We start from the raw sequence: 27,114 nt of genomic DNA on the forward strand, positions 1-27,114 counted from the left end.
AAGGCAGATCACTCAAACAGGTTCACTGTAGCGGAACTCTAAAAAGCCACCAAGAATTTGTAAGGACGCAGAATATAAAAGCCTGCGGCTATTTTACACAATGGTTGCATCTTGTCTAAAAGTAAAGCCCTATCATTGTACAAATTAAGGCTATTATGTCTTCTCATATAAAAACAACACAACCTGGTTCTATCTCATAATGCACTTGAATATAAATTTGCATCTTTTGTGATTATACTACAGCTATATTGTTGTGAAGTGAGTTACCTTTGGTAACAGTTTTGTAGCCAAGAGTTCACACTTTTTACTTATACGACCCTCAGACTTCTATTTGACCACAGGTAATCTAATCTATAATCAGTATTTAGATACAAGATTTTTTTTTCCAGGCTTATAGGGGTTATCCGGGAAGTGAATTTGTTTTTAGTAGGTGCTGCAAACGAAATAAATAAACCAAAAAAGCAATACTTACCTATCCTTGTCCTCGGAGATCCAGCGCTGAAGCTCCGGCAGCACTCCCGGTGCATTTTTACATGCACGTAGCATGTGACCACTGCAGCCCATCAGAGGACTCAGCGGGACTCTGAGGTGAAGAATCGTATTTCTGGCATAATTCCAGAAATACAACATGTGGGCGATGAGCTCCGCTGAACCCTCTGATGGGCTGTAGAGGTCACGTGTTACGTGCATGTAAACAACCACCGTGAGTGCAGCCGGAGCCTCAGCGCTGGATCGCCGGGAAGGATAGGTAAGTATTGCTTTTTTGGTTTATGTATTTCATTTGAAGCCCCTACTAAAACTTTTTCACTACCCAGATAACCCCTTTAATTCTTAAATTAAATTAAAAAAGAACCTAAATTAGTCATCAGAGTAATTTAATGCCCATAGCAATGAGAAAGATATTGAACTGGTGATCACACATAGTATAGAGCAGATAGAAAACAGTGAGCAACAGGAGATAGCATGGCACAAAATTGCCACGCACAGGTGTTACAGAATCTAAATGCAGGGTCAGCGACTAGCAGGCATATTAATTACCAGGGAATTAAGTAAAACAGTAGTTAAAAATATGAAAGGTTCACTACAGAAATTCATAGAACAGGAGTAAGAAAAAGCAAAACAAAAATCTATAGCAGGTAATTAACTGGTACCAGAGGAGGGATTATGCACAAGAGGTTGTATTTTGATTGACTGTGTGTGTGGAACATATTGCCACCCACTGGAATCCTGGCATATCGATGCATCTTATCAGGAGTGACAGTCATAATCAGGTCTATGGAGAGCTGGTGATAAATTAAAGGAAGGGTGTCGCGAAAAAATATTTTTTATATCAATTTTCTTTTAGTGTTTTATTTTAAAAAAAATTATTTATTTGTGTGTTTGTGTTTTACTTTTTTTTATTTTCTAACTTTTTCTTCTCTATGGGGGCTGCCATTTTTTTTTTTTCATTTCTGTATGTGTCGATTAACGACACATACAGAGATGGAATACGGCACACACATCCCCATAGAGAATGTGAACGGGAGCCGTTTGCTTTCACTATGGTGTACGCCATCTGTGTGGGAACGGCGCATGCGCCACTCCCACACAGTCCAAATGGAAGGTCTTTGGCCGAGCGACATCCGGCGCCATTTTCTTGTGGACCGGAAGCCGCGGCCGGACAGTAAGATTACTACTTCCGGTCGCGGCTTCCGGACATGTGTTCTGAAGCAAGCACTAGGAGCGGAGGGAGCAGATGGACCGGTGGGAGCGGCGGCGGCAGGAGCAGGTAAGTTATGTCTGTGTTTGTTTGTGTTTTACTGTGTGATTACCACTGTATGCAAGCCTACTACACTGTGTGTTCGCTCAAAAAATGGCGACACACAGTGTAGGAGGTTTGAACATTCAATCCCCTCCTTTCTCCTGGCACTAGCCAGGATAAAGGATGGGGGATTGTTTGAGGACGCTAGAGCGAGTGTGTCTTCTCAAATTTTGCAGCATAAAGCAATGAGGTTGCTTTACCACATGCCAATGCTGCAATTTGGGGAATTGGTCCCTCTAGTGTCCAGCACAGGGAAATGTTATAAATTAGAATCTAATTTATAATATTTCCTGACTCGTGAAAAAATTAAAAAAATTATAACAATGTTTAATTATTTATATACTAACAGTTTAACTAAAAATAAAAATAAACATTTTCTAGCGACACATTCCCTTTAATATATTTGAGAATTGCCTAATTTATACCTATTGGTTTAATCCCTCTGCAACAAGAAGGGTCACTATGGCTTATAGGGGAAAGCAGGCTCGGTAAAATTGAATTCCTGCCATCCTCTGTGTTGCATTTTGTCACGATCTGTGGGTGTGTGGACCCACTGGGCCACACCGCCGTAGCGGGATGGCAGCTGGCCAAACTACAGAGTACCAAGATAATATATATAGTCCAAGTACAAGGGTACCTGTGATAGTCCAGACAGTTGCAACGGCTAGGCACAGATGGGGTCTTGACGGCAGGTGATGCAGACGAGACAGATGACACCAGATATGGTGTAACACAGCAGACGTGGCAGATGGCAGAACTCGACTCCAACATTATAGCGGGCACAGGAACAACTACAACACGGGATACAGGATACATGTAGCAGGGCATGGGAACAACGGGAACAGGATAATACTAAGGAACCATTTGCAAGACTAACAGAGGAATATGAACAATGCTCAGGCAATGATCAAAAGGGCAGGGCCCTACTTAAGTCCAGGGTGATCATGGGCTGATTAGTGATGTTAAAGATGTGCGTGCACTGGCTCTTTAAGGCCGGGCGCGAACGTGTGCGCGCACACTACGGGTCACAGCAGAGTGTCTCCTGGGGAGGAGATGCGAACCAGCGCTCATAAGTCCATAGCTGCGGCCGTCAGAGGGTGAGTAGCTCTGATGGTCTGCGGCCGTGGATGTTACACTATCCCCCCTCTTATGCCAGAGCGAAACAGGAACTTCTTTATGAGGGTAGGAGCAATAAGGTTCTCTTATGGCTCCAGCACCTCTCCTCTGGACCAAACCCCTTCCAATCCACCAAATAAAAAGTTCTTCCTCCTACTTTCTTGAAGTCCAGGATCTCCTTTACCTCAAACACATCGGATGAACCGCAGGGAGCAACTGTAGGGCTAGGGGTTTTAGTGTAATGGTTCAGGACCACAGGCTTCAGGAGGGACACATGACAAGAGTTTGGGATTCTGAGGGTAGGAGGCAGCCGAAGTTTGTAGGAAACAGGGTTAATCTGTTGAATGATCTCAAAAGGTCAGAGGAACCTGGGAGTAAATTTGTATGAAAGAACCTTCAGCTGGATATTCCTGGAGAATGGTCAGACTTTGGTAACCGGAAGATACTGTGGTGGCTCTCTTCTTCTTCTATCCGCCTTTCGCTTCATGCGATCAACTGCCAGCAGAATAAAGGACCGGGTCTGTTGCCAGATTTGCAGAAAGTCTCCAAATGCAGAGTCAGCTGCGGGTAGCTGAGATGTAGCCGACACAGGAAGAGGGATTCTAGGATGTTGACCGTACACAATGTAGAATGGTGTGGAAGTGGTGGACTCACTTTTGTGGTTGTTGTACGAGAATTCGGCCCATGCAAGAAGCTGTACCCGGTCATCATGCTGCATGGAGATGAAATGGTGGAAATAATTTTCCATGATCTGGTTAATCCTCTCGACTTGCCCATTGGACTGGGGTGATAGGCAGAGGAAAAGTCCAATAACATCCAGGAGTTTACAGAAGGGTCTCCAGAATTTTAAGGTAAATTGAACACCCCGATCGGACACGATGAAGGGGCAAGACATGCAAGTGGAAGATGTGCTAAATGAAGAGACTTGCCAGTCGGGGTGCGTAAGGTAGGCCCGTCAGCGGAATAAAATGTGCCATCTTCAAAAACCAGTCCACCACCCCTCAGACAGCATTGCATCCAGCTGAGGGAGGGAGGTCAGTGACAAAGTCCATTGCAATGTGCTGCCAAGGGTCATTGGGTACAGGTAGAGGTTGGAGCAGACCGGCAGGCTTGGAGTGAGCAACCTTGTTTGAAGCATACACAGTGCAGGATGAGACAAAGTCCATAACATCTTTGGGCAGCGTGGGCCACCAGAAATGACGAGTTATCAGGTCTCGAGTCTTACAAACACCCGCGTGTCCAACCAGTTTGGAGCTATGTCCCCAGCGAAGGATTCTCCTCCTGTCTGCCAACCGCACAACAGTCCTCCCCGGAGATCTTGCTGGATGACGTTTGCCGCGGATCCTGAGTCCAGATAGGCAGAGACCCGGTGCATATTTTTGCCAGACACTATGGTCACGGGGATGGACAATTTGTGAGAGAGTCTTTTATTTAGCGTCCTTCCGCCTAGGGTTGTCTCTCCAACCAAACCTAGGCACTGGAGTTTTGGGGTTTTGGGGGGCACAGACACACAAAATGGCCTCCGAGGCCGCTATACAGACATAGTCCCATAGGGGGTCTGCGTTGTTTTTCTTGGACAGAAAATTTGAGATGGTCTACTTGCATAGGCTCCTCAGGTGGAGTAGCTAATGAGGGCAACAGGTGTTGCTTAAATGTAGGAGCCAGCCTAGGAAGTCTCCTGGACCGGCGTACCTCTTGAGACTGTTCCTGAATCCGCATGTAAATCCGGGTGGCTAGAAGAATGAGGTCATCTAAAGTAGAGGGCAGGTGTCGAGCGGCTAGAGCCTGCCAGAATGTGGCCACTAATGCGTCGTTGTTCCAGAACAGCTCGGCCGCCAGGGTACGGAACTGAATGGAGTACTCGCCCGCAGGTGTCTCCTTGGCTCAGGGTCAGCAGGGATGCAGCTGCTGAAGAGACTCATCCAGGTTTCTCAAATACTGTGCAGAAAGTTTGTAGGAAGCACTGTAAGTCACGGGTCTCTGGTCCCTGATGGGATTCGCCCATGCCAGGGCTTTGCCAGCTAGGAGAGAGACTATCAATGCGATCCCAGCACCATCGAAAGGAAATGCTCTGGTATGTAGGCTGAAGTGGATCTGGCACTGGTTTAGAAATCCCCTGCAGGACTTCGCATCTCCGTCGTAGCGAGGAGGTAGTGGCAGCGAGAATTGAAAGTCAGCACTGGCACTGACAGGAGGTGTAGCAGGAGGAACAGCCGGAGCAACAAGATCAGGTGCTGTGGAGGTTGCAGCTTGCACATCCAGCCAAGAGGAGCTGGTCCTGTCGTGACCGAAGGTCTCGTATATATCTGCCTACATGGCTTGTGACGTCGTTATGGTCTTGGGTTGACGAGCGGGGTCCATGGCCTGAGCGTACTGTCCCGATCTGTAGGTGTGTGGACCCACTGGGCCGCACCGCCGTAGCGGGATACAAGGGTACCTGTAATAGTCCAGATAGTAGCAACGGCTAGGCACAGATGGGATCTTGGCGGCAGGTGATGCAGACAAGATAGATGATACCAGACGTGGTGTAACACAGCAGGCATGGCAGATGGCAGAACTTGACTCCAACACTATAGCAGGCACAGGAACAGCTACAACACGGGATACAGGATACAGGTAGCAGGGCACAGGAATAATGGGGCCCTGCTTAAGTCCAGGGTGATCATGGGTTAATTAGTGATGTTAAACATGTGCGTGTACCCTACGGGACACAGCAGAGTGGAGCGGAAGTGAGCACTGGCGTCCCCTGGGGAGGAGATGCGGACCAGCGCTCACACATCCATGGCTGCGGCCGTCGGGGGGTGAGTAGTCCCGACGGTCCGTGGCCGTGGATGTTACACATTTATTCTGTCATTGGAGAGAAGAAAAGACTATAATGATTTCTCAAGCATAAAACTGCCTGTATGCATGTGTCAAAAGACAGCTGTATAATATTAAGTTATATAATACTAAGATGTAGCACTGGCGTAGCTATTGGGGTCGCAGCGGTCGCAATTGCGACCGGGCCCCGAAGCCAGGGGGGCCCACAGCCCCCCGCACCACATCAATAAAAAGTTACTATAGTAACTTGGGCCGCGGGCCCCTGTTACTATAGTAACAGACTTTACTTACCTTCCTGGTTCCGGATCGCAGCGGAGGTCCTGGTGATTCACAGTGTGAGCGAGTAGTGAAATGAAGGGGAAGCAGCTCTCGTACGAGTGCTGCGGCCCCTTCAAAACAGCTGATTTGCGGGTCCCGGAGACACATCAGCTATTGATGGCCTATCCTGTGGATAGGCCATCAATGTTTAGGGACTGCACAACCCCTAAGCCTACGATGTAGCAGGCTTAGGGGGCCCATGAGACAGGATCACACATTGTGTGATGCTGTCTGCTGGGCCCTGTATCTAAGCCAATCACATGGTAGGCTTAGATACAGGGCCCATGTGTGATCCTGTCTGATGGGCCCTGTATTTAAGCCTACCACACTGTAGGTTTAGATACAGGGCCCCAGCACACAGTAATCTTATACTGTATAAGATTACTGTCTGCTGGACCCTGTATCTAAGCCTACGTTGTGGTAGGCTTAGATACAGGGTCCCACAGACAGTATCACACATGGGCCCGGTATCTAAGCCTAACACATGTGTTACCAATCGTTTTTTTTGTGTGTTTTCTTACAGGCTCGGTCGTTGGACTACGGCGGATTCCAGGACTACTTCGATGCCGGCTTTTTTTTTATTATCAATAAAATGGTTAATGAGGGTTGTGGTTTTTTTTTTTTATTTCAATAAAATATTTTTTCTATGTCTTTGTGTTTTTTTTTAAACTATATTACTACCGCCTTAGTAATGGCCGCCGGCTGATTGACAGCATCCATTGCTAAGGCGGGGCTTAGTGTTAGCCGATGCAGAGGCAAACACTAACCCCCTTTATTACCACGGTACCCACCGCCACCAGGGGTGCTGGGAAGAGCCGGGTACGATCCAGTACCTGACCATCTGTAGTGATGGTCGGCCACTGGGGTGTCCCCCCCAATTTTCATAACCAGCCAGATACAACACAGCAGCAGCAGGAAGCATTACCAGGGTGGTAGGGGCCACTGTTTTTGGCCTTCCCCAGCCTAATACTACCAGCCTGCGGCCGCCGTGGTGCCTGCCCGTCACTACAGATGGACGGGTACTGGTTCGTACCCGGCTCTTCCCAGCACCCCTGGTGGCGGTGGGTACCGGGGTAATAATGGGGGTTAGTGTTGGCACCTGCTAACATTAAGCCCCGCCTTAGTAATGGAGGTGGTCAATCAGCCAGCGGCCATTACTAAGGCGGTGATAAATAAGTTTAAAAAGATACAAGCACATAGAAAAAATATTTTATTGAAATAAAAAAACACAACCCCCATTAACCATTTTATTGACAATAAAAAAATGCCGTCATTGAAGTCCTCGAATCCGAAGTCCAACAACCGAACCTGTAAAAAAAAACACAAACACACAAAAATAATCAGTAACACATAAAGAAGAAAAAATTATTATTCTTACCTTCCCTGGGTCCAGTGCTGGAGCCGCAATGTCAGCAAGCTGAGTCCTGTATCTAATCCTATCATGTGTGACACTGTCTGCTGAGCACTGTATCTAATCCTATCACGTGTGATACTGTCTGCTGAGCCCTGTATCTAATCCTATCATGTGTAATACTGTCTGCTGGACCACTGTATCTAATCCTATCATGTGTGATACTGTCTGCTGGGCCACTATATCTAATCCTATCATGTGTGATACTGTCTGCTGGGCCCTATATCTAATCCTATCATGTGTGATACTGTCTGCTGAGCCACTGTATCTAATCCTATCATGTGTGATACTGTCTGCTGGGCCCTATATCTAATCCAATCACGTGTGATACTGTCTGCTGGGCCCTATATCTAATCCTATCATGTGTGATACTGTCTGCTGAGCCGCTGTATATAATCCTATCATGTGTGATACTGCCTTCCGAGCCACTGTATCTAATCCGATCATGTGTAATACTGTCTGCTCAGCCACTGTATCTAATCCTATCATGTGTGATACTGTCTGCTGAGCCACTGTATCTAATCCTATCATGTGTGATACTGCCTTCTGAGCCACTGTATCTAATCCTATCATGTGTGATACTGTCTGCTGAGCCACTGTATCTAATCCTATCATGTGTGATACTGTCTGCTGAGTCATTGTATCTAATCCTATCATGTGTGATACTGTCTGCTCAGCCACTGTATCTAATCCTATCATGTGTGATACTGTCTGCTCAGCCACTGTATCTAATCCTATCATGTGTGATACTGTCTGCTGAGCCAATGTATCTAATCCTATCCATAGTTTATAGGGTCGTAGTGCTATAGATATGCTATGCTGTCTCCTATACACACATTTTTTTGGGGGCGGACACATATGTATTGGGGCTATTTCCCCTGACAATTTAAGCCCTGAGGGTATGTTCAAACGGCAGCGTCCATTACGGCTGAAATTACGGTGCTGTTTTCAGGAGAACGTGCATGTGCAGGCGTCCTTCGCTGCGTCAATTACGGACGTAATTGGAGCTGTTTTTCCATGGTGTCAATGGAAAACGGCTCCATTTACGTCTGAAGAAGTGACAGGCACTTCTTTGACGCGGGCGTCTTTTTTACGCGCCGCCTTTCGACAGCGGCACGTAAAAAAAATGACCGTCGGCACAGAACATCGTATGACCCGTTCAAATGAATGGGCAGATGTGTGCTGACGCTTTTGAGCCGCATTTTCGGACGTAATTCAATGCTAAAATGCCCGAATTACGTCCGTAAATAGGGTGTGTGAACCCAGCCTTAGTGATTTCCCCGACTGCTAGTGCTGCATTGTTGGGTCACTTAGGAGACCCAGCGATGCAGCTGAAAGCTGCGGACCGTCGGCCATGAGGAGTTTGCGGGGGGGGCCCAATAAGAACTTTTGCATCGGGGCCCATGAGCCTTTAGCTACGCCCCTGAGCTGTAGGGTTGCCTCCTATTCTAATATAAAACACAGGCCAAGTTTGTATGGGTAAAAAGGGTGTTTGAAATTGAACTAAACACTCAATTGTCCAGGATTACAAAGGAATGGTTTGCTTTTTTTCTCCCCAAAACAACAACACTTAAAGGAACAGTGTCATCACAAATTATTTTTTTATATGTTAAAGATGTTAGTGCTTTATTAAAAACGTTTATATTCATTTTTGTGTTTGTGTTTTACTTTTTCTTATTTTTACACTTTTTCTTCCCTATGGGGGCTGCCATTTTTTGTTCCATTTCTGTGTGTGTCGATTAACGACACATACAGACATGGAATACGGCAGCCACAGTCCCATAGGGACTGCGAACGGCTCCCGTCCCATTGACTGCAGTGTACGGCGTCTGTGTGGGAACTGCGCATGCGCCGCTCCCACACAGTCCTATTCGAAATTGGCGCCGTCCGGCGCCATTTTCCTGTGGACCGGAAGTCGCGGCCGGACAGTAATATTACTACTTCCGGTCGCGGCTTCCGGATTTGTGCACTTGCACCAGCGGCAGCAAACGGAGCGGACGGGCCGGAGGGAGCCGCGGCGGCAGGAGCAGGTAAGAGATTTCAATGTATGTTCGTGTTTGTGTGTGTTTACTACTGTATGTAAACCTACTACACTGTGGGTTAGCTCAAAAAATGGCGACACACAGTGTAGGAGGTTACACCGTTGAAACCCCTCGTTTATCCCGGCACTAGCCAGGATAAAGGAGGGGGGGATGCTGAGAGCTCACTAGAGCGAGGGCTTTTAACCCAATGTTGCAATGCTGCAATTTTGGGAACAGCTCCATCTAGTGACCAAAAATGGGTAGTATTATAAATTAGAAATAATTTATAATATTTCCTGGCTCGTGCAAAAAAAAAAAAAAAATTTGAACAATGTTTAATCACCCACACACTAAATGTTTAATTTTAAAAAAAAAAACATGTTTTTCTGGCAACACATTCCCTATAGAGGCTCTGTCACCACATTATAAGTGCCCTATCTCCTACATAATCTGATTGGCGCTGTAATGTAGATAACAGCAGTGGTTTTTATTTTGGAAAAACGATCATTTTTTAGCAAGTTATGAGGTAGTTTAGATTTATGCTAATGAGTTTCTCAATGGACAACTGGGCGTGTTTTTACTTTTTACCAACCGGGCGTTGTACAGAGGTGTGTATGAGGCTGACCAATCAGTGACCAATCAGCATCATACACTTCTCATTGTTCCAGCCCAGCATGATCCACAGAACAGTGGGATTGTACAGTGAAAGAAGTAAACACGCCCAGTTGCTTAAAACACAATACACGCCCAGTTGGAAATAAGAGAAAACACCCCCAGTTGTCCATTAGAAAGGCTCATTTGCATAAATATAAAATTGCTCATAACTTAGCCAAAAATGATCGTTTTTAAAAAAACAAACAAACACGTTACTGTTATCTACATTGCAGCGCCGATCACATGCAATAGCAGATAGGGATTTGATAATCTGGTGACAGAGCCTCTTTAAGTAAATGGGGCTGAGCTGCAAAACTAGGCACAATGGGCAGGTGGCAACCTTAGTAATATACCCAGTGATTCTGAATGCAGAGTTAGCTAGATGGGCAAAAATATATTACTTTTGAATGGCTCCACAAAGAACTCTAAAAAAGGAAATAATGGGAAATAAACCCCTTGGTTTGGGGATTTAGGATGAAAGTTATAATATGTATTATAGTCAAGAAAATAATGCTGTCCAAAATATTCTAGACATAAAATCCAGGCTTAGAATTACTACTGAGTTAAACAACATGTAAAATAACATATGAAGAAGTATTGTATCTGAAACAAAGTAAAACTATGTTCCTACAAACCAGACATATTTATATAGATGTATAAAGAAATATTGCAGAAATATAGAAAGGATCTTATCTAACATTCAGCAACAATACAAAGCAAATAAATATGAGCTGAACCTTGATGTGCCTATTAGACCAATCTGATTTACAGGCTTTCTCTCCAGAATAAATCATCGAAAATAGCAAAATATTACAGCCTTTAGAGAGGAAAAAGATGATGAGTGGATGTTGGAAGATTTCAAAAGGAATCAATAAACGCCATGGGATGGCCTGCCTCCAGGTTCACATTTACTGGAAGAATACACAATATAGATTGGGCTTTATATTGTTAGGCCACTCAGCAGTGATGCATTACTAGACCACACAACCAGATATTTCCATTGCTGAAGTATAGTATAGGGCCTGTTAGCCAGCTCAAAATAATGTTATATTATTAAAATGTTTAAACCCTTGAGGACCCAGTAAGTTTTGGCATTCAGAAAAAGTTGAGTTTTTCTTCATTTTTACATTCATACAGCCACAAGTTTTTTTTATTTTTATGTCGACACTACAACTTGTCTGGGACAAGTTGTAGGCACCATTTGGGGTTGTTAGGGAATATTTTAGACACTGTTGTTGGAAAGCCCTCTCCCTGTTTCCGCTTTTTAGAAAGTGGAAACGTGGCCCTGCCACCGGTGTTCATGAGGGCACAGCTGCTATGCCAGTGCAATCACTAGGACAAATATTTATGTCCAGCTGTGTTTAAAAAGGCTCTGTCACCAGATTATCAAATCCCTATCTCCTATTGCATGTGATCGGCGCTGCAATGTAGATAACAGTAACGTTTTAATTTTTTTGAAAAACGTTAATTTTTGGCCAAGTTATGAGCTATTTTATATATATATGCAAATGAGCTTTGAAATGGACAACTGGGCGTGTTTTTATTCGTATGTCCAACTGGTCGTGTATTGTGTTTTTAACTGGGCGTGTTTACTTGTTTTACTAACTGGGCGTTGTGAATAGAAGTGTATGATGCTGACGAATCAGTGACCAATCAGCATCATGCACTCCTCTCCATTCATTTACACAGCAGCATCACGTTCTTACTAGAACGATGTGCAGCCACATACACAAGTGTCCTGATAATGAATACACATGACCTCCAGCCTGGACGTCATGTGTATTCAGAATCCTGACACTTCTGAATCCTTTCTGTGAGATTTCCAGCAAGGGAAACAAAATCTCATATATCTAATACTGCACTTTACACTGGTCAAATTGTTGATGCTCGTAACCTTGAATACAGTGGAGAGGTTAACCCTTACCATACCATGTCTAAACAGCAGCAAAACCACAAATACATTGCGTACAGTGTACAGTTCTGTGAAAAATTTTAAGTGCTATATAAACTACTGGAAATAAATAAGGAAACATATCATAATAGAAGATAACTCGGTGAGATTAATGTCCTATGTTATATACATTGTAGTATTACAAGAACTTGTGCCTTATGACGAAACACTGCTCTGCTACACCTTATATATTCAGCACTACTAAATGAATGCCTATCATAATAAATACAGTAGCTCATAAATGTGATGCTTTCCCCTATGATTTATTATATTCTACAGCCTAAATTAGATAGTAGCCTAACCAAGTATTTTATAAAACACACATCTGTCCAATCCTACATGACTAAAATGAAGCCTGTTCTGACACAGAATTATTTTCAACCCCAATCAACTATTTTCCGTATAGACATATTGGTCACACATCTGATATAATAAGTAGGTATCATCACAGATGTAGCAGAGCTGAATCTATTATATATTTTATCTGTTATTGGTTTCTTCTGTGTACTAGGATGAAATTACTGGGGTAGATTTATCAATGTATTTGCTGTATATTTGTGAAACCCCTCTGGCACTGTTTCCAACACATACGAATGTGTGGGGAAAAAGAGCAGTGTTATTTTTAGCGTTTACCAGAAGCTGGACCACTCTGCACGTGGGATAGATACTGGCCCGCCGCTTGTTTGGTGCACCAGTAATAATAATTCTTCCCCATTAACTCAGAAGATTTACCTGCAGTCCTTTTGAAAAGCGCAGATAACAGGAACATTGCCCTTACCCTATATAATCGAAGATGGTCTATTCCTGACATTTTGGAGAACACGTACAAATTTATTACATGTGTTTTTATATTATATACTGGGGTTGGTTTTTTTTGGGCAAATATACATATCTGCTCCATTACGAGAAAAATTCATTAAATACATACAAATACTTTTTTATAATCTAAAGTTTTTGACAAATGGCTCTGATGACAAAAACTAGACTAGACATTCATAACACTATAAACAGATCTCACCTTTATGACATCTTCATCTGCTGACTTGCACTCAGTGAAGTCAGACACATCTATCACAGAACCATCTTCTTGAACAGCCACCACCTTCACAGGGATGGACATCGTCCTTCCTGTCAGGATAGCAGTGTTTAAAAGTTCAGTGTCCTGTGTATGAAGAAAACAAAGAAAAAACATCATAAGAATAAAATAAATACAATTTTCTCTCACTTTTATTTACAATATAAATTGTAGAAATTTTGTAGGACAGAGGAAACAGAACTATAACTTATTTTGTTCTTTGGTTTAAGTTATTGCTGTTAGAGAAGCGAGTTTTATTTCGGGCAGGTAGTAGCATGCAGGGTTGCCAACCTTTAATAAATATACAGAAAATCTGCAAAAAATATGTGTATTTTTCTGCTGGCAATAGTGTCTGTCAGAAAAAAAAGCTCAGTCCGTAGTTTTTTCAAAAAAAAATATCCACTGCACATCCGCCTATGAATAAAATGCACAGTGTAAAAAAAAAAGGTGTTTCTGAGCGAGCCACATCATTTACATCGGCGCTGGAGTAGCGGAGGTTTTAACAGGTGAGTATTGATTTTTTTTTGCTATTTTATCACATATGCTGCTCTCAGATTTATTTTTTTAACTCATGGGCAACCCCTTTAATTAAAGGGAACCTGTCACCAGCATTTCACCTATCGAACTATACCTCACCCCTCGCTGGACGCTGCTGTCAAAAGTTCATTGCCGTTATCCCCTCTCCTAAACTCCTCCTCCAACCGCATATATCGGTCTGAAAACATTGTGCGCCTTTTATGGTAATAATCCGTCAGTCTCATTCATTCCTCTTCTTATGCCCGCCCACCGCCAAAAACGGTCCCGTCCTGAATGGCCAAAATCTCGTCTGAGATCGCGCGCATTTGCCCATCATGTATGGTCCGATACACTTCCCTGCTTTGCCTAGTCTCAAATCGAATTACTGCGCATGCGCCGCTATGGTGTCCCGCTGTGCGCACTCTCCAGAACATTGACAGCGGGATTTCGTGTGTGCTGGGGGTAGGCGAGGAGTTGTCAATCAAAAATAAGGAGGCATGGTTAATGTGGAAAGGCTTGAGGAATTAAGATACGGCTCTTTTCGAACACAGATATTACTCTTTTATGCTCATTAGCATACCGCACAGGAACACTAAAAAAGGAAATACTAAAGGTACAAAGCCTACTTAGAAGACAATTATAGGCTACATGAAATTATTTTGCACCCACTACCACCTGGTATTGCTGGTTTAATAGGTGAAATACTGGTGACAGGTTCCTTTTAATGTTGAGGACTTTGTGATTCAAATCAAGGGCATTATGTTGTGGGTATTTTTAGAGGGTGTCATGGGGGCGTTGTCTCGAAAAGGGGTGGGGTATATGTTCGTAAAAGGCTGTCTGATGGCTGTCTGATTCTTGGTTCAGTTTGTCAGAAAAAATTGAAGAGGAGGTTGGCAACCCTGGTAGTATGATCTCTCCATATATTGTATGTAACATCCATGGCCGCAGACCGTCGGGATTACTCACCCCCCGACGGCCGCAGCCATGGATCTGCGAGCACTGGCCACCATCTCCTCCTCAGGAGACGCCAGCGCTCACTTCCGTCCCATTCTGCAGCATCCAGTAGGGTGCGTGTGCACGCTCGTGCCCAGCCTTAAAGGGCCAGCGCTCGCACCTGGAGTAATGTTCCAATTAGCCTAAATCACCCTGGACTATAAGAGGGGCCCTGCCCCCTCCCTCATTGCCTGAGCATTGTTGTCATATAACCGTGGTAGTCTTTGCAAATGGTCCCTTGAGTGTTTTCCAGTTCCCAGTTTTCCTGTTCCTGCTACCTGTATCCTGTTTCCCGCGCTACCATGTTCCTGTGCTGTACAGTGTTGGAGTCATGTTGTGTCGCCTACTACACCCGCTGTGTTCCACCACACCTGTTGTCTGCCTCCTGCCAGAGTTCCATCCGAGCCTAAACCATCGCTACTCTCTGAGTTGCCACAGGTACCTTTATCCGAACTATAGACATTGACTTTGTACCCTGTTTGGCCAGCTGCTATCCCGCTATGGTGGTACGGCCCAGTCGGTCCACACCCCCGTCGTGACATTGTCCTTATATTGATATTTTCAGGAAGGTCAAATAAACAATTCATTGAAATATACCATAAAATAAAATAAAGTCAGATGTGGCCCAAATATTAAAACAGTGTTTTAACTTAAAGGGACATTCCATTCAAAATAATCTTGGGATGTATTGTCTGTAAAAGTGGTCTGTGATCTCGGACCACAGATTTTTAGAATAAAAGGCCACTATAGCATTCATAATGATATATCAGAAGGTCACTTTGACAGGATTTGCTCTTTCCATTTTCTTCCACTTGTACAAATACTGTTAAAGGTGTGTGTACCAGGGTGAACAGTAAAACTTCTACATTTGCTTGTTACAGATCTCATGTCTTACCTTTCTTTTTATGCAGTTATCACCCACACTGTTAGCTTTATATATTTCTACTTACTTCGTCTCTCACAGTCACCATTAAACTAGCGATTTTAAATAATTTGCTTGATACCTTTATAGGCTATAAATTAGGGTGAAGGCTCTGGCCTGACACAACCCCAATGGACAAATATCAGTATAGGCATACAGTAGATTCAATAAATGATGTCTCTGCATTAAAGAAATGGGGGGTTCTCTAATTGTCAAGGGGATCTTAAAGAGGCTCTGTCACCACATTATAAGTGCCCTATCGCCTACATAAGGAGATCGGCGCTATAATGTAGGTGACAGTAATGCTTTTTATTTAAAAAAACGATCTTTTTCACCACTTTGTTAGCGATTTTAGATTTATGCTAATGAGTTGCTTAATGCACAAGTGGGTGTGTTTTTACTTTAAACCAAGTGGGCGTTGTACAGAGGAGTGTATGACGCTGACCAATCAGTGACCAATCCGCGTCATACACTCCTCTCCATTTATTTAGTCAGCGCATAGGGATCCTTTTAGATCGCTATGTGCTGTTTTATACTAACACATTATCAATACTGAAGTGTTCAGACAGTGAATAGACATTCTACGGGATGTCTATTCACAATCTCTGCACTTCATTACTGTTTCTATGGTAGTTACAGCAGAGGAAGCGTAATCTCGTTGTAACCTGTCATCTACAGCGTAATCTCGCGAGATTACGCTTCCTCTGCTGTAACTACCTCAGAAACAGTAACGAAGTGCAGAGATTGTGAATAGACATCCCGTGGAATGTCTATTCACTGTCTAAACACTTCAGTATTGTTAATGTGTTAGTATTAGACAGTGCATAGCGATCTAAAAGGATCCCTATGTGCTGACTAAATGAATGGAGAGGAGTGCATGACGCTGATTGGTCAGCGTCATACACTCCTCTGTACAACGCCCACTTGGTCTAAAGTAAAAACATGCCCACTTGGGCATTAAACAACTCATTAGCATAGATCTAAAATCGCTAATAAAGTGGTGAAAACAGATCGTTTTATTAAATAAAAAGCACTGCTGTCACCTACATTATAGTGCCGATCTCCTTATGTAGGAGATAGGCCACTTATAATGTGGTGACAGAGCCTCTTTAAAAAAGAAAGGGATGACATTGTGGTAAATGACTAATAGAAAATATAGTCCCATTAGAGCTAATATAGCTGACAATTATAGCATTCAGACAGTTACTTCCTGTCAAGGAAATCAATACAGTTCAGCTTACCGGGGTAAGAATGAACACAGTTAAGACCCTTTTACATGGGTCAATGATCAGGCAAACGAGCGTCCATATGACTGCTCGCTCCCAATCATTACGCTCGTTCAACTGATCGGATCTTAGATGCAGCCAAAAAAATGGTCGCTAGTCGGCAGCAATTCTCCCTCTGTAAACAGGGAGACGTATGCCGACATTATGCAAATACAGGGGGTTAATACCACTATTCGTCCCTATACATTGACGATCATTGCTCCTTGTGAATAGAGCTGTATCATTGATCAGTGCTCTTCTTCCAACCAGTATTGGGCCGCCTAAAAGCACCTTTACTGCACATACAGTCAGGACCCCAGTGAAGTTTGTTCTTGTTTTTTTGGCTGGAGCCACACTTTATTTTGTACCTGGTTGAAAGGGAACCAGTTAAACAGCAAAAAATATTGACTGGGTAATCATTGTATTAAACTTTGTAAGGCTTTGTTCACATCTGCGTTGTGGCGGAAGCGACAATGCTGCACTGGATCCATGTAATTGTGCCATGGATCCAAGGATGTGCCCGACAAAACTTATTGCGTTATCATGGGGTCTGTCAGGGTTCTGTCAAAGTTTCCATTGTTTTGATGGCAAAAATTGTGCTGCATGTTAAGCTATCCTTGCCTTCCACAGTTATGGAACTGCCGATGGATGCTCCGAATGGAACTCCACATGCAAGTGTGAACATCAGTACCGAGCCACATGGCCTCCACAGCTTTGTACAGGCTCTGTCAGAATATAACATTTTCCTTAACCCATTTATGTGATACATGGAGTTGTTTAATTATAATTTGATAAAATGGCAGTATTAATTAAATTCTCCCCAACTTTGATTTCACACGCTACATGAATCAATGGCTTTTATATTGACGGGGAAATTGTATTTATTTGTATGTATTTTATTGTTAGAGGCTATGTACACCTTTGACATTGTTTTTTAAAAAAAATAAAAATATTGTGCATCACTGTGATTGATGCAACTTCCTAAATACATTTTATTAAAAATTATTTTTACTTGATGAGATACAGCTGCTTTGTATTCTGTATAGAGAGCAGCTGTATCTTGCACAGAATCCTGTATCTGTCAGGTCTCTGACACGTAGGATTGAACTGCTATCGCTCACATCTTAGTTCATAACTTAGATGAGATAGATTACAAGTAAATCCTGTCACTGAACCCCTCAGTCCCGCTGACCTGACGGATTCAGGTCTATGCAAATGTTACAGCTGCTCTGTATACAGAATACAAAGCAGCTGTATCTCAAAAATGCATTTAGGAAGTTGCACCAATCACACTGATAGACTTTTTTGTATAAAACAAACAAACAAAAAACAAACAAAAAAATGATGCCAAAGGTGTACAGAGCCTTTAAATATGGATACATGTAACAGCTTTATTGAAGTAAATTTGCCTAATTCTAAAGCTTATGATGTTTGTACAAGTTGATTTTTGGAGTTAGACAAACCTAAGGCTAATTGTAATACCATCCAGGAAGTTTTCTATATATGAAGAAAAAATAAATGAGATTGAGGTTCTCCAATGTAGTATGAATCATAATTGAGTTTAGATAGAACGCCCTGAAAGAGTGTGTGTGGGGAGGGAGAGGTGGGTTGCAGTATGTACTTTTCGATAGTCAAAAGTCACATATGAGTCTTTCAAGGAACAGACACCACTTTATTTTATCTGTATTTGAAATGTTTATACATAAGCTACAATATCGGGTAGCAAATGAAAAATTTAAATTCAAGCAAGGCACAAGTATAACTTTCTCACCCTTATACCCCATAATCTTCAGTTTAAAAAATAATAAAACATGGAATTGCGGCGAAGTTTAAGTACTGAATCTGAATCAGAAAATTGCTTTTTATCCAAGTAGAAAGGCCTTGGCAGATTCCTCAGATATTTACTAACATTACACAAAGCCGCTGCCTACGGGGTCTAAACGTTCAAACAGACAGAGACTGATTGCCAGAGAACGATATCAAAATGCTTCCACAGCTATCCACGCTGCAGTCATTGTACTGACCATCAGATTATACATATCTGCTCCCCTGATGTATTTACAGTAGTTGGACACTAATGATTCCATTAGCGCAGCCTCCATTTAGACCTCAGCTTGACGGCCGCTTGATTAATTGCTGTAAATGAGCTGCTCCCCTGCCCCGTTCAGTGTAGGTAGCGTTGGATTATGGCCTCTTAATGACACTATACAAGTTCAGAAAGCAACTCTTGTTATGGATGGCTCCTGTGCTCGTAGTTCCTGGGAGATAATATCATTGATAAATGTCTGGAGAGTTTTCCGCATTGCTTACTTCACTGTTATCTGTATCCTTTCCTGAAAAATGATTTTGAATGCACTTCGAAAGCAGAACGTATAAAGAGAAAAGTAAACATCACTAAGATAGTTGGCAGCGTTGTAAAATAATCTCTACGGACACTATGTTGTTGAGTCGGCACATCTGATCCTATCACTGCAGAAAAGGGATTGGAAAACTCATCTCAACATATTGGGGCACACATATAAAAAGTGTTGCAGCACTTTTTAGTACAAAAGTATTAAGCTTTCTCCCCCGTGTTTTTCTCTTTATTTTCATGGCCATCACATTTGGGCATGGTACAAAGTAGGTTGACAAGACATTCCCACAGTCAAGAACATATATATTACAGCGGCAGACCATGCAGCTGCTATGGGGCCAATTTAAAAAGGGCATCTAAAGCAAGTTGGTCGCATTCTAGCACCCAATGGTAAAGGCAATGTTAGCGAACAGAGGGTCATGCTGCTCTTCTGTGCTATAAAGAATGGGAAGATGGTAGGGGTAAACAGCCACTGGGCCATTTTTAATAGCGGACTGTGGAGTCGGTAAGCCAAACTTCTAAATCGGACTCCTCTTTTTTCCTACTGTCCGACTGACATAAATGGCTCTTGTATAACATTTAGAAATACCAAATTTACAGTAGTAAAATGGTAACATCAGGCTTTTCATCATCATCATCATCATCATCATCATCATCATCATCATGTAAATAATCAGGATACTTAACAAAGGAGAGGTGATAACCGATTTTCTATCGGCCCAAGAACATAATAGTTATCACAGTTTTTCAATAAATAGGCGCCTTCGATTGACAGAACATAACATATATAGTTCTATGATTAAAATTTCTAAACTTTTCTAAATTCATTCAAAAGTAAATATGCAAAAATCTAAGCTTTTAATAAAGTAATACAATATCAATAATATATATGTTTATTTTGAACCCGGAGTTGGAGCCAGTACATTTCTGCTGACTCCGACTCCACGAAAAAAAATCACTCTAAGGGTATGTTCACACGGCCTATTTTCGGCCGTTTTTCGGGCCGTAAACGCCTGAAAAATGGCCGAAAAATTGGAAGCCGACGGGCCGTTTTTTTCGCAGCCGTTTTTCAAAACGGCCACGTAAAAAAAATGGGCGCGAAGAAGAAGTGCAGGTCACTTCTTCAGCCTTTTTCAGAGCCGTTTTTCATAGACTATTGAAAAAAGTTCCAAAAACGGCCGTGAAAAACGCAGCGAAAAACAGCTCGGTATTTTCAAAAGTTTTTGAGTTTGTGCATGAACATACCCTAACTCCAACTCCACAACTCTGCTTTGATATGGTATGCGAAGGTATGAGCTGTGCTAAAGGCGTGTTCCTATTTTAAATTCTGCTATGGGACCCTCTGAACCTTCTAAGTTGCAGCATATTGTAGAATTTATTTTTCTAAACGCTAAAATGTAGCATACTGCACTGACATTGTAACATGGAATATGTCAGTTGGTATGCACCAAATAATGATACAAAGTATATCTGCCTGGTATACAATGCAATGTTCTATGCCCTATTTCTCCACTGAATTGCAGGCAAAGTATAAATTCAACTATAGGATCCAAACTTAAAGAGGCTCTGTCACCACATTATAAGTGGCCTATATTGTAGATGATGTGATCGGCGCTGTAATGTAGATTACAACAGTGTTTTTTATTTAGAAAAACGATCATTTTTGACGGAGTTATTACCTATATTAGCTTTATGCTAATGAGTTTCGCAAATGGACAACTGGGCGTGTTTTACTTTTTGGCCAAGTGGGCGTTGTACAGAGGAGTGTATGACGCTGACCAATCAGTGACAAATCAGCGTCATACACTTCTCTCCATTCATTTACACTGCAGATAGCGATATAGCTATATCGCTATGTGCAGCCACATAAACACACTATAACGTTACTCAAGTGTCCTGATAATGATTATACATTACCTCCAGCCAGGACGTGATGTGTATTCATTCTCCTGACCACTTCTGTAGCGTCTCTGTGATTTACAGCATAGCAGGCGTAGTCTCGCGAGATTACGCTGTAAGCTGTCATTCACAGCGAGATCTCGCTGTGCTGTAAATCACAGAGACGCTACAAAAGTGGTCACGATTCTGAATAGACATGACGTCCTGGCTGGAGGTAATGTATATTCATTATCAGGACACTGCAGTAATGTTAGTGTGTGTGTATGTGGCTGCACATAGCGATATAGCTATATCGCTATCTGCAGAGTAAATGAATGGAGAGAAGTGTATGATGCTGATTGGTCACTGATTGGTCAGCGTCATACACTCCTCTCCACAACGCCCACTTGGTCATATAGTAAAACACGCCCAGTTGTCCATTGAGAAACTCATTAGCATAAAGCTAATATAGGTCATAACTCTGTCAAAAATGATCCTTTTTCTAAATAAAAAAACACTGCTGTAATCTACATTACAGCGCTGATCACATCATGTACAATATAGGCCACTTATAATGTGGTGACATGGCCTCTTTAATAACTGTTTAGATTACTCACTATGAGTTTAGCCTTCAACCTCAAAGGTACTTTATCTTAAAGTGATGTTCTGGTTTGGAGTCACTTTTAGCCTGTATTAGGGAATTGCAAAGCTAGTAATATATTGTTGCAATTGAAGTGACATGAATAGATATATTTCGGCATCAGATTAGCGGAAATTAGATTGTGGGTTCTATTGTGGAGTGGGACTGATGTGAGAGTTTACACACTGCGTACAGCACTAGTTGTGATCTGATGAATGTACTCTTTAGTATCCCTGAAAGTTGTCACCAGATTGCTTCCAAATGGAAGATTCTCTTAATATCTGAGAATTTATAGCAATGTAGTTCCCTAATATATTTACTAAACCGTGTCAAACCATTACAAAATGTCGAGAAATCATCACGAGATATAAAATAAAATATAAAAAAAACAGGGGAAATCACTGAGCAGTCATGTATTTCCCTAGCAGTGATATTATAGAGTGACTGTGTAACATATGGTTACACCAAATCCACCAGTGCACCAGTTCCTTGCAGTGAACCCTCTTTATCTATGGCAAGGCTACTACTTTTAATTTGACCGTACTTCCACAATAGTTAGAGAGCCATAGTTTGTCAGAATATAAAATAAAACATCTATAAAAGCTGTTGTTTTTGCATCACTTCTTCATTGACGATAACGACGCAAATTTTATTAGCTCAAAATCCTATTTAAAAAAAATAAAAAATGGTGCACGGATGTAAGACAATTTGGTGGAAGTATCAAATCCTTGTACTAAAAAATCGATAGGAATGAGAATTTCCCATTGATCCCTTGCTGTATTATCGGACCATTCATGCTTATAACCTTAATAATAACTACAGGGATTGGCTATTTAAACATAAACCTACAATATATAGTAAGTCTAATCATATTTGTGAGCCTCTATATTTAGAAAATGATTGATATTGCCTTTTTTCAGTCTACAACTGTTTCGAACAACCAGATAACACAGAAAATTTAAAACAGCCCATAAGGACTTCAATATAAAAGCCTCTTTCAGATGAATTCACTTTTTCCCGAATAAAAAGGAATTGGGACTTCCAAGCCTAACACACAAATTGAAGAACAAGCAATGTTCTAGGCAGCTAGTAATACTCTGCTGAATAATGCATCTTAATCCAATGTTCATGCAGATACGCAGCTATGTCAAGTATTGGCCTCATGTCGTGCGCAGTTTAAAACCTCCGAACATTCACAGTTTGAGCAAGCAGTGGGAGTATTTCTGGAACATACATAGAAATACACTACCGTATAGTTGCAAACAAGCAATTTATACAGTACACACAAGTGTCTTTCCCACTGAGGTTGATATTGAAATAAGGGGGATCTATTTCAAGATTGTGCTCTTTACAGGTATCTATTATCAGAAATTCTATACAGCGTAGGTCATGTTATATGTCCTAATCTACTTACATAGGTTTGGTTTATAGAAGTTTTATTTTCCTTTCTCTGTAATTAAGTTAACATGGATACATTATAATCACAGTCTTCCAGATCTGTGGTCACACTTATGAGGAAATACCAAAAAAACTATTATCTAGTTGGTAACATTGGTAGATGTTTATTAACACTGATGGGTAGTGGGAAATCTATGTGGGGTTTGGGATTTTAATCAAACAAATGTTTTACTGTCCACCCTGAGGCATATACAATGAGCAGTTTCCTGGAAATGGTCTGTAACAATGCAAAGAGCATATGTGCTTATACACCAAAGTGTCTTTATTAAGCATTCACTTTTATAGCACTTTGTAACATGGTGCACATAGGAATCTGATCATTAGTACGGCAGAATGTAAATGGTAGCATTCTATATGGAGAAAGAACATAAAACAAACAAAATACCATACATTAATAAAAGTCTTCATAAAAGAATCAGCAGCAAATAAAGGGGCACTAAATGTATCATATTATATATGTACAAATATGAAGCGCTGCTTAAACCATTCACATGTATGTTTGTGCAAATGTGAGATAAAAAAGGGATTGGGGGGCAGACAATTTTTGGATCCTTCTGGAAAACCCTAGAATGACCCTTTTCCTGCTTATCTTATACAATAAACTGCTATCGACAGTAAAAAAAAAAAAGATATGGAAATAAGTAGCTTTATTAACTGTTCCTTTAAAGAGACATCTTTAAAGATCCCCTTTCTCTAGACATCTTCCTGAGAATGAGCAGATTGTTGGGGTCTAGCTGCTGAAGCTTAAACCATGGTGGCACCAAGTCTTACAGAATTAGAGCCACTTTTTGCAACCAGTCTCTGCTATGGCTAAGGCCTCGTTTACATGTGCCGTTTACATGTGCGTGATATACGTGCATGCAACGCGTGTGCTTTTCACGCGTGTCGTACGCACCTATATTAGTCTATGGGGCAGTGCAGACAGTCCGTGAGTTTTGCTCAGCGTGAGTGCGCTGAAAAAAACTCACGACATGTCCTATCTTTGTGCGCTGTTCGCGCATCACGCACCCATTGAAGTCAATGGGTGCGTGAAAACCACGCATGCCGCACGGAAGCACTTCTGTGCGAACTGCGTGATTCACGCAACAGCTGTCAAACTCTGAATGTAAACAGAAAAGCACCACGTGGCAGCAGCATATGATGCGCGGCTGCGTGCTTTTCGCGCAGCCGCCATCATTATGACACTCCATTTGGATGTTTGTAAACAGAAAAGCACGTGGTGCGCGAATCACGCAGTTCGCACGGAAGTGCTTCCGTGCGGCATGCGTGGTTTTCACGCACCCATTGACTTCAATGGGTGCGTGATTCGCGCGAAACGCCCAAAGAACGGACATGTCGTGACTTTTTTTCAGCGCACTCACGCTGAGTAAAAATCACGCACATGTCCGCACGGCCCCATAGACTAATATAGGTCCATGCGACGCGCGTGAAAATCATGCGCGTTGCACGGACGTCGTTCCCGTTCGTCTGAATAAAGCCTTATAGAGAGTAAAAGTCGCCATAAACCTTAGATTGCTATAGATACACGCACGCGCACTCGCACGCGTACTCGCACACGCACACAAACACACGGGCCGTGTGTGCTCGTGTGCTCAATGGGGAGAGGGGAATAAGCTGCTGCCAGACACCGTTGGCAGCAGCTTATCTCAAGTGAGATCAAAGGATCGAGTATGTTGAAATCTAACATGCCGATCCTTCTGTTCCCCGACATCTGCTGTTGGGAGAAAGTCAGGACACCCCATACACATAAGATGGTCAGCCGGTTCTGCCGAAATTCATGGATTATGCCAAGGTTCATTTAGTATATATGGGTACCTTAAGAGAGTGGTACTGAGCTAGGGGGGCTCCACTATAATATTTATATACCCTACTAACCCCATGGACAGGGGTTGTGCTGAATAGATAACTCTTTGAAGGATAAATAAAATCTCTGAGCCAGAAATATTGTCATGCCCCAGTGAGTGATAAAAACAGACTTAGCTGAGGTTGGGATAGACAGGGGGCCCACTTTAACTCTTTCGCTCAAGGGCCTGCATACACCTGAGTATACAGAGCATACCAAAGTACTGCAGACCACTGTCAACCAGTGAATTAATTCTACATTCTCATATGACAGCCATGAGCAGTCGGCCACAATTACCGAGCAGAAGTTACTATAAGACAGTGGTTTCTATGAATGTTTAACTGCTGCCTTAATGATATTCTTGCGGAAAATGAGGCTGTGAGTGTATTAGTACTGCCGTGCTTACTATTTTTAAGAAATAAATGACATATGTGTGATTCTCACTCAGGAATTGCCAGGCCAATTGGTATAACCTTGATCACTTTGTATGCCATTTGGAAAGCTGTAGTGATATGAAGCAGCACAATTACAAGTAATAAAGGATGACTTATAGCCACATTCACTTCCCATATTGGTACTGCTAATGTAAGTCATTTAAAACCAGGTTAAAATTTTAGACCAGCAGCATCTCAATGTGTCAGAGAGTGATGGAGTCCATAATGCGTAGTGGCTACGGAAGGTCATTCAGAACACTATAAGTAAGAAAACAGCTGGCAGGAAAACCCACATTAGTGATTATGCCTGGAAGCGATAGAAGACAAAGCAAAAGCAAAGTACTATGAGAAGTAGTAGAGTCACAGCATCCGTGGGGGGCTGTAATATGGATCCTGTCCTAGATAAGTGAAGGGGACAATCATATTACTCAGCAAGATACAAAGTCACAGAAGTTATTTGCAGACTTCAGACGCTGGAGGTGTTAGTGTCCAATATTAACTAGTAGATTCAATTCTACATACACATCAGCTCATATTTGCGCAAGTTTTTAGGTTGCATACAAAAACATACTAAAGGCCAAGTGTGGTCCACTGCTGCTCTGTATGCTTCTTCCATAGAAGCATCATGGGAAATCTGCAAAATGTGGTATTCGAATAAAGGGGTTATATATTTAAATAACAGTATCTCAACCTGTGGTATATGTAACCCTATTAGGGTGTGCGTGGTGTGCCCAGGCCACAATAATTCATTCTTTTTTTCTGTTTCAAGTTGGCACTGTTATAGGGGCATTGTTGAAGGTGGGTGCTGTAATGGGTGCATTGTGGATGGCACTATAATGGGAGAAATGTAAATGTAAATTGTTTTGACAAGAAATTTTAGTGCATTGATTCACTAGAGCACAGTATATAGCAGCACATAAACTTTTTGGCCCTCATGATCACATACATGTAGCATATCTCTAAATTATAGTTATATAGTGACCTAATAATAATACTGCTATGCAATGACTAAATAATGTTGCATTGACCAAATTATTACCACCATACCATGAATGAATAATACAGCCATACAGTAGCCAATTATTAGCACTACACACTAGAAAAAAAACAATTACATTCAATGACTCACAGTAGATGCCCTCTCTGATTATAGTCAATTGCTTTTCCTGGAGCTGAAAGGAAAAACATGGCGCAAACATAGCGCATTACCCACAAACAATGTGGAATGGAAGGTTTTGTAGTGATATTCTCACCTGGTGGTGTCGTGCTAGGAGCACGACACCCCTGTAGATTTGGTCTTTGATATGTGGATTATCCAGGCACCTGCAGGCCATGGGTTGTGCCGGATTAAAAATTCTTTGTCCGGTTTCCAGAAATGGTAGCAAGTGTGGTGGGAAGTCTTAAAAATCGGCCTTACAAACGGCGCTGTTCCCTTTTTAAAAGGATGTGAAATTGGTTCCTTAGTGCCGCATGGCAAGGAAGCAAACACTATAATAACTTGAAAGTTCTTTAATGATATGGATGGATACAAGCGACGCGTTTCAGAGCCGGGCCGGCTCCTTCCTCAGGCAGTATCACAGAGATCTCATGACAGTCATCTGCTCCCCAGAGACCCAGTCACATATGCAGCCCAATATGACATATG

At 42.2% G+C, this 27,114-nt stretch overlaps 1 protein-coding gene across 1 annotated transcript in view; it reads right to left on the reverse strand.

Moving 5' to 3' along the window:
• Positions 1–27,114, reverse strand: part of TMEM132B (transmembrane protein 132B) — a 690,505-nt gene that overhangs the window by 136,555 nt on the left and 526,836 nt on the right. Inside the window, exon 5 of the mRNA XM_075833460.1 lies at positions 13,111–13,254. Within this exon, the coding sequence (XP_075689575.1) occupies positions 13,111–13,254 (144 nt within the window). The remainder of the gene's footprint in view (positions 1–13,110; positions 13,255–27,114) is intronic.

The sequence above is a fragment of the Rhinoderma darwinii genome, chromosome 1 (assembly GCF_050947455.1).
Source record: "Rhinoderma darwinii isolate aRhiDar2 chromosome 1, aRhiDar2.hap1, whole genome shotgun sequence".
In the NCBI taxonomy this organism is placed as follows: domain Eukaryota; kingdom Metazoa; phylum Chordata; class Amphibia; order Anura; family Rhinodermatidae; genus Rhinoderma; species Rhinoderma darwinii.